We start from the raw sequence: 9,334 nt of genomic DNA on the forward strand, positions 1-9,334 counted from the left end.
AGTTTCCTTACTGTACATTATATCACATAATAATAATAATTCATTCATTCATTCATTCATTTTCTCAGGCGTCATCGGGCACCAAGGCAGGTTACACCCTGGACACACACGCTCTCATTCACTCACACACTCACACACTACGGACAATTTTCCAGAGATGCCAATCAACCTACCATGCATGTCTTTGGACCGGGGGAGGAAACCGGAGTACCCGGAGGAAACCCCCGAGGCACGGGGAGAACATGCAAACTCCACACACACAAGGTGGAGGCGGGAATCGAACCCCCAACCCTGGAGGTGTGAGGCGAACGTGCTAACCACTAAGCCCCAATAATAATAATAATAATAATAATAATAATAATAAGTACAGTGTCACACATGGTACATACATTGATTCATGATTTTTTTTTTTTTGATGACCTGAATTTTTTACTTGATGAATTTAATATTTGTATTTTACTGAACTTTAAAGTCCAGAACATTGTACCTTTGCAGCACTCCACCTTAGTTTGCAGCTGGCATGGCAGAAAATGGCACCCACAGCCCGTAACACATCGCATGTTTGATTCACTTCCTGGAGTTGGGCTGAATCAGAGATGTGAAGTGTATTCTCAGTGCAATCGAGCTGCACCGGGGTTTAGTAGGAAGCTCTTTCTTTCTTTTTTTATACAGGTGGTTACGGTACGCACTCGACTTTGATCGCGGTGATATTAGATGTGAGCGCTCGTGACTATAAGTAGCTTGAAGTTCAGCTGTGCATCACATCACAAGGTCTCATATATGGTTTGTCTTCTCTTGGATACTTGTATAGGCATTTTGGAGACAAGAGAATGGACATTAAATAAACCGTGTGTGTGTGTGTGTGTGTGTGTGTGTGTGTGTGTGTGTGTGTGTGTGTAAAAAGATGGCAGTGAAAATGGAGATACAAAATATAGGGGTGTGTCTGTGTAATCACTTGACATGAGTGTCAGTGCTGGGGTCAGTCTACAGTCTGGGGTAGGAAGAAATCAGCCACAACCCATTGTGTGACATCAGTGAAGAACTGGATTGTGTGTGTGTGTGTGTGTGTGTGTGTGTTTGTGTGTGTTTGTGTGTGTATTACAGAGCCACAGCTGAAGGGGATTGTGACAAGGCTGTTCAGTGAACAGGGGTTTTACCTGCAGATGAAACCAGATGGAACCATTAATGGGAGCAAAGATGAGAACAGCGACCACAGTGAGTCCACACACACACACACACACACACACACACACACACACACACACACACACACACACACACACACACAAGTATCTTCTGTACTGTCATCATCTTCGTTATCTCATTCCATTTATTTCTGTGACATTGAGACACGGAGCTAAAAGTGAGTGTGAGCGTGTGTGTGGCTGCTTGAATTCCCTTTGTGTCCTCCAAGCGAAGAAATCTGAGCTGAGATCCAAAAAGGAAACTGGAGAATCTGGAACACTGAAAGTTCGTAAAGTCATCAGAACTTCCAACAAGTCAAGGTTAGCTCTGACCTCTGACCTCTGACCACCGAGCAGGAGGAATGCTGAAACGCAAGCACAACGAGAGAAACACCTCCACACTCCACAGCAGGCAGAGAAGCACCTCAGAGTTGTGTGTCGGGGGATTCGGATGCACCCACGCATGCTAGCGTTATCGCTGCATTTCACATTAGCATCGCCTGCAGGTTTAGCCTCGCTGCTTTTGTGCTACAGCAATACAGCATTTAGCAATTTTGCTGCAATCAGAGCACCAGTGTATAGTGCAGTGTATAGAGAGAGAGAGACAGAGAGAGAGACACACACAGAGAGAGAGACACAGAGAGACAGAGAGAGAGACCGAGAGAGACACACACACACACACACAGAGAGAGAGAGACACACAGAGAGAGAGAGAGAGAGAGACACAGAGAGAGAGAGAGAGACAGAGACAGAGAGAGAGACACACACAGAGAAAGAGAGACAGAGAGAGAGAGAGACACACACACAGAGAGAAGGCCATGCTATAGCCTCTGGGCATTCTCATATAAATGTTTATTTCTGACAGTTGGCTAAACTTGTGATGTTTAAAGTGAGAAAAATCGATGGTTAGGACACAAAAGCACAACGAGCTGCTGCCAGAAACTAACAGGAAATATTCATATCTTATAACAAGAAATGTTAGAGTTATGGAGTCAAAACAGAGCCTCTGAATATTTAACAGGGAAAGTGCAGGCTTACAAATCTACAGAACTACATTGTGTTACTGTGTGTTACTGTGTGTTACTGTGTGTTACGGTGTTACAGAAATACAGTGTGTTACAGTGTGTTACAGTGTTACAGAACTACAGTGTGTTACAGTGTGTTACAGAACTACAGTGTGTTACAGAACTACAGTGTGTTACGGTGTTACAGAACTATAGTGTGTTATGGTGTTACAGAACTACAGCGTGTTACAGTGATACAGAACTACAGTGTGTTACAGTGTGTTACGGTGTTACAGAATTACAGTGTGTTACAGTGTGTTACGGTGTTACAGAATTACAGTGTGTTACAGTGTGTTACGGTGTTACAGAATTACAGTGTGTTACAGTGTGTTACAGAACTACAGTGTGTTACAGAACTACAGTGTGTTACGGTGTTACAGAACTATAGTGTGTTATGGTGTTACAGAACTACAGCGTGTTACAGTGATACAGAACTACAGTGTGTTACAGTGTGTTACGGTGTTACAGAATTACAGTGTGTTACAGTGTGTTACGGTGTTACAGAATTACAGTGTGTTACAGTGTGTTACGATGTTACAGAACTACAGTGTGTTACAGTGTGTTACAGAACTACAGTGTGTTACAGTGTGTTACAGTGTTACAGAACTACAGTGTGTTACAGTGTGTTACAGTGTGTTACAGAACTACAGTGTGTTACAGTGTTACAGAACTACAGTGTGTTACAGTGTGTTACGGTGTTACAGAACTACAGTGTGTTACAGTGTGTTACAGTGTGTTACAGAACTACAGTGTGTTACAGTGTGTTACAGAACTATAGTGTGTTACAGTGTGTTACAGAACTATAGTGTGTTACAGAACTATAGTGTGTTACAGAACTACAGTGTGTTACAGTGTGTTACAGAACTATAGTGTGTTACAGTGTGTTACAGAACTATAGTGTGTTACAGAACTACAGTGTGTTACAGTGTGTTACAGAACTATAGTGTGTTATGGTGTTACAGAACTACAGCGTGTTACAGTGATACAGAACTACAGTGTGTTACAGTGTGTTACGGTGTTACAGAATTACAGTGTGTTACAGTGTGTTACGGTGTTACAGAATTACAGTGTGTTACAGTGTGTTACGATGTTACAGAACTACAGTGTGTTACAGTGTGTTACAGAACTACAGTGTGTTACAGTGTGTTACAGTGTTACAGAACTACAGTGTGTTACAGTGTGTTACAGTGTGTTACAGAACTACAGTGTGTTACAGTGTTACAGAACTACAGTGTGTTACAGTGTGTTACGGTGTTACAGAACTACAGTGTGTTACAGTGTGTTACAGTGTGTTACAGAACTACAGTGTGTTACAGTGTTACAGAACTACAGTGTGTTACAGTGTGTTACGGTGTTACAGAACTACAGTGTGTTACAGAACTACAGTGTGTTACAGAACTACAGTGTGTTAGTGTGTTACGATGTTACAGAACTACAGTGTGTTACAGTGTTACAGTGTGTTACAGTGTTACAGTGTGTTACAGTGTTACAGTGTGTTACGATGTTACAGAACTACAGTGTGTTACAGTGTTACAGTGTTACAGTGTGTTACGATGTTACAGAACTACAGTGTGTTACAGTGTTACAGTGTGTTACAGAACTACAGTGTGTTACAGTGTGTTACAGAACTACAGTGTGTTACAGTGTTACAGTGTGTTACGATGTTACAGAACTACAGTGTGTTACAGTGTGTTACAGTGTTACAGTGTGTTACGATGTTACAGAACTACAGTGTGTTACAGTGTTACAGTGTGTTACAGTGTTACGATGTTACAGAACTACAGTGTGTTACAGTGTGTTACAGTGTGTTACAGTGTGTTATGGTGTTACAGAACTACAGTGTGTTACAGTGTCTTACAAGGTGTTACAGAACTACAGTGTGTTACAGTGTGTTACAGAACTGCAGTGTGTTAGTGTGTTACAGTGTGTTAGTGTGTTACAGTGTGTTACAGTGTGTTAGTGTGTTACAGTGTGTTACAGTGTGTTAGTGTGTTACAGTGTGTTAGTGTGTTACAGTGTGTTAGTGTGTTACAGTGTGTTACAGTGTGTTATAGTGTGTTACAGTGTGTTAGTGTGTTACAGTGTGTTACAGTGTGTTAGTGTGTTACAGTGTGTTAGTGTGTTACAGTGTGTTACAGTGTGTTAGTGTGTTACAGTGTGTTAGTGTGTTACAGTGTGTTAGTGTGTTACAGTGTGTTAGTGTGTTACAGTGTGTTACAGTGTGTTAGTGTGTTACAGTGTGTTAGTGTGTTACAGTGTGTTACAGTGTGTTACAGTGTGTTAGTGTGTTACAGTGTGTTACAGTGTGTTACAGTGTGTTACAGTGTGTTACAGAACTACATTGTGTTAGTGTTACAGGTGATACAGAGCTACATCGATACAGAGTATTCTCTCCACTCATGCACGCTCATTCTCTCTCAAATGTTCTGTATAAAATGTCTTGTACCCTTCATCCTCCCTCTACACTCCTCCGCTCATCCCTCACTCTTTTTCTCTCTTTATCTTGTTTCACATGTATTTCTTTATTTCTTTCACTAGAACCTCCTTTTCATTGATCGAAATTGTTTTAGTAGTGCTTTGGATTTGGATATTATGTATTCCCCCCTCTCTCTCCTTCTCTCTCTCTCTCTCTCTCTCTCCTTCTCTCTCTCTCTCTCTCTCTCTCTCTCTCTCTCTCTCTCTCTCTCTGCAGCTCTTTTTAATTTGATTCCAGTGGGTCTGCGTGTTGTGGCCATTCAGGGTGTGAAGGCAGGACTTTATGTGGCCATGAACGCTGAGGGATTCCTCTACACATCAGTAAGCGTGCCATCAGTTTGTGCACTGTCAGTCTGTCTGTGTGTGTGTGTTTGTGTGTGTGTGTGTGTGTGTGTGTGTGTGTGTGTGTGTGTGTGTGATCAGATGGTGCTATTCTGAGGTGTTAGAGTGTTAATTATCTCTGAATTTCTAAGCGATAATAAAGTTATACAGAGGTGTACGTGTGTGAACATGTGTGTGTGTGGTTTATATAAGGACTTTTAATCAGATTTTTGTGTCAGCAGTGAAAAAGAGTGATGGTGACTCAACACGGTGTTGTGTGTGTGTGTGTGTGTGTGATTCATACCTGCAATAATGCGCTCAGTTTTTGACTTGCTCTGCCCCCTCCCTCTCTCACTCCCTCTCTCCCTCCCTCCCTCTCTCTCTCTCTCTCTCTCTCCCTCTTCCCCCCCCCCCCACACACTCTCAGAATGTTTTTACAGCAGAGTGTAAGTTTAAGGAGAGTGTGTTTGAGAATTACTATGTGATCTACTCGTCCACTCTGTATCGTCAACACGAGAGCGGACGTGCCTGGTTTCTCGGCCTCAGCAAGGACGGCATCATCATGAAGGGGAACCGTGTCAAAAAAACCAAACCCTGCTCACACTTTGTCCCTAGACCCATTGAGGGTGAGGACACACACACACACACACACACACACACACACACACACACACAGAGCGATAATTCACCAGTGTTCAGTACACAGTTTACCCCTGATTTATATAATTTCTTTACATTATCTCGTCCTTAACACTACCTCGGTCTCTTTACCCGCAGTGTGTATGTACAAGGAACCGTCACTGCACGAGTTAGAAGAGAAGCTGCGCAGCCGGAAAGACTCAGGGACGCCGAGCATGAATGCAGAGAATCTGCCGAACCCGGACTCGACCGAGCAGGATGGCTCATAGCTGCTCACTCACACCCTCACAAACTCACACAAACACACTCGCAAACTCACAGACACACACACACACACACATACACATACACACACACATAGCACCTCACAGAATTCACACCTCAACAGGAGAAAAAAAAAATCACCCAAGATACAGCAGATTGATATCTGCAATCCTGTGAATGTCTCAGAAAGGAAACAAAGAAAAAAATGGAAAGAAATCCTGTATTTGAAATCAGGACATTTTATGCAAAGCCTGCCGAGCGCGCGCGTGTGTGTGTGTGTGTGTGTGTGTGTGTGCGTGTTATACCTTGGACACGAAAGGAAAATGCTGTCTATATGTATGTGTTTGGAAGTTTAAGCTTTAAAGCCATGTACCAATCTTCACATGTCAATTTATGAATGCAAAAGCACCTTCATGCGCTTCTTTCTGTTTGCGTGTGTGTGTGTGTGTGTGTGTGTGTGTGTGTGTGTGTATGAATGTGTGTGTGCTGCTCTGATCATCGCTATCGACCGTCAGTTTCAGATTCTGCTCTCCAATTGGCTCAAGTGGTGAACGCTCTCGCTCTGTACTCGGGTGATGGGTGGAATTGTGATCTCAGTGGACTCCAAATTGTCGTCATCTCAGACGTTCAGAAATATTTAGATTTAACGTGCTCGGAATGAATCGGTCCAAAATGTTTGTTTGCACATAGCAGCTTTTTATTTGGTAGCATTTTACAAGACGGCTGTATATAATTTACATTACGTGCCAGGGTTCGTTCGAGCTTCGCAGCGCGCTAGCTACGTACAGTACGCTCGCCGTAGGCACTAACGATCCCTGCTGCTTCCTTCCAGGCTTCATTGTCTTTCATAATGTCTCTACACACAGAGTATGTGACAGGATTAAGGTTAAGTTACTTGGAAACTACAAGCAGGAAGTAAGTAGGGAGCTGCAGAAACCTTAAACGCCATGTGATATACCGTAGGCTTGCTCTGAGGAGACGTTTGTTTGGTTGTGTAACTTTACAGCGTTGTAAATAATTTGCATAGAAATCATGGTCACTGAAAGTAAGGTAAGAAACTTCAAAAGAGGTAAAAAGCTACCAGTTTTATGTAGATGGAAATGCAGGTGTGTTACTGGATTTTCTGGGTACTTTTGAAGGGCGGGGGAGGGGCAGGCTGGCTTTAGTGGTTACCAATTTTGCCCCACACCTCCAGGGTTGGGGGTTCGATTCCCGCCTCCACCTTGTGTGTGTGGAGTTTGCATGTTCTCCCCGTGCCTCGGGGGTTTCCTCCGGGTACTCCGGTTTCCTCCCCCGGTCCAAAGACATGCATGGTAGGTTGATTGGCATCTCTGGAAAATTGTCCGTAGTGAGTGTGTGTGTGAGTGAATGAGAGTGTGTGTGTGCCCTGTGATGGGTTGGCACTCCGTCCAGGGTGTATCCTGCCTCGATGCCCGATGACGCCTGAGATAGGCACAGGCTCCCCGTGACCCGAGAAGTTCGGATAAGCGGTAGAAGATGAATGAATGAATGAATCTCCAGTGTTGGGGGTTCAGTTTCCACCTCATTTGTGTGTGTGTGTGTGTGTGTGTGTGTGTGTGTGTGTGTGTGTGCCTGCCTCTGGGTTCTCCAGGTTCCTCCCCATAGTCCAAAGACATGCCTGCTAGGCTGATCTCTAAACTGTCTGAATGTTGTTGTGCCCTGTGACGGGTTGGCACCCCGTCCTGGGTGCCTCGTGCCCCGAGTCCCCTGGGTTAGACTCCAGGTTCCCTGTGACCTTGTGTAGGAGTGCTACATAGTAAATGGATGTACTGTATGTGAGGATGGATGACTTGTGAGGAACTGGTGAATCCTTACAGGAGTCAGATGTTTATGAGACGTTTTAAGTACGACGCATGTTAGCGACGCTAGTCTTAAGCCGTGCCGCGGCAGCACGTGTCGTCTCGTCGACTCCTCGAAGTCGTCTGTGCGTTTCTGTCGTTCGGATGTTGTTTTGGAGCTCCGACGTGTTTCGTTTATTACACTTTTGTTTTTATTAATGCATTTTGAAAACGTTTTGCACTTCTGAGCCTTATTATCGCTCACGGATATACGGTATTCGAGTCAGGCTTTAAATCGTTAAGCTGCTTTTGTTTAAATCCTGAGAGAAAAGGTCTCACGTCTGTATTTGTATCTGATCTATCTCTTTCTGAAATATGGGTTATTTTTATTTCATCTCACTATAATTCATCTCAACCTGTCTGATCTCTCCCGTCTGATCCGTCTGTCTCGTTATCAGACGTATCGCTGTCATTGCTTTTTACCTTTGTTCACGTTCTGTTATCTCCGGATCCAACCACTCTGTCTGATCTCTTTGTGTCTATCCTTTCGCTCTATGATCTCGCTTTTTGTTCTTGATTTTCGTTCCAAATCTCTCACTATTTTTACTCAGCTTTAGCTTATCGCGCTGTCCGATCTATCCAATCTTTTTTCTACTTTTGTCTAATTTAATTTCCAATATATGACTGTCTGATTTCTCAGCAGTATATAACTCTGCATGCATCTTTTAGTGTTTGTACGACTTTCGGTATGACTTCCGTGTGTGTGATCATTTGATATCTGATCTAATCCGATCACTATTGTCTCACTATGTCTTTGCTACATCAGATTTTTCTGTCCCGTACCATTTTGTCCCGCGTATCCTTCCAAACTTCCATCTCTGTTACATTAAGTCTGATTTATTCGATCTTGGATATTTTACACACTAGGATGGATGTTAGAAGATGGATCGTTGCATCTAATCTCTATCCATCTAATCCTTCTATCTGTCTGATCTTTGGGATCTCTGGCATTTCTTCTCTCTCTCTCCCTCTCTGATCTGCATGTCTGATCTATGTATATATTTGCCATGAATTTTTGTCTTATAATTTCTTTCACCGTCTTTGTATCTAACCTTGTCTTGATCGGATGTCGGAGGTCTGATATCATCCTCAGATCGGTGTCTAATCATTATTATAATTCATATTCTGTGAGAGACTTTAGATACACAGAAACTCGCATGATCTCTCTTTTTTATATATATATATATTTTCTGTCAGTTTAATCTTTCAAATAGAGAGAACAGATATGTCAGGGATCAGACGCGTAGACTCCGTAGCGTCTGTCTAATCTCTCACTGCCCGATCTCTTGTTTTTTAGTGTCTGATCTCACTGTCTGAACTCTAATGATTGTAAACACTCTGTTTGGAGTGTGTCTTCCTGCCAAAAGCACAGACTGCCCTTTAGACACACCCACCAACTCACCGTCCAACACACACACACACACACACACACACACACACACACACACACACACACACACACACACACTACACCTGAATCTGATTTGCCACTGAGGTCACGGCCCATCATCTTTTGGTCTGATGAAAG

At 43.2% G+C, this 9,334-nt stretch overlaps 1 protein-coding gene across 3 annotated transcripts in view; it reads left to right on the plus strand.

Annotated features, from left to right (window-relative positions):
• fgf12b (fibroblast growth factor 12b) overlaps positions 1-7,255 on the plus strand; it is a 24,334-nt gene extending 17,079 nt beyond the window's left edge. For all 3 annotated transcript variants that reach the window (XM_027138903.2, XM_027138902.2, XM_027138901.2), the window contains exons 2-5: positions 1,105-1,215; positions 4,941-5,044; positions 5,472-5,670; positions 5,822-7,255. In XM_027138903.2, the coding sequence (XP_026994704.1) occupies positions 1,105-1,215; positions 4,941-5,044; positions 5,472-5,670; positions 5,822-5,952 (545 nt within the window). In that variant the 3' untranslated portion in view covers positions 5,953-7,255. The remainder of the gene's footprint in view (positions 1-1,104; positions 1,216-4,940; positions 5,045-5,471; positions 5,671-5,821) is intronic.
• Positions 7,256-9,334: the final 2,079 nt, after the last annotated feature.

This window comes from Tachysurus fulvidraco, chromosome 11 (assembly GCF_022655615.1).
Source record: "Tachysurus fulvidraco isolate hzauxx_2018 chromosome 11, HZAU_PFXX_2.0, whole genome shotgun sequence".
NCBI lineage: Eukaryota > Metazoa > Chordata > Actinopteri > Siluriformes > Bagridae > Tachysurus > Tachysurus fulvidraco.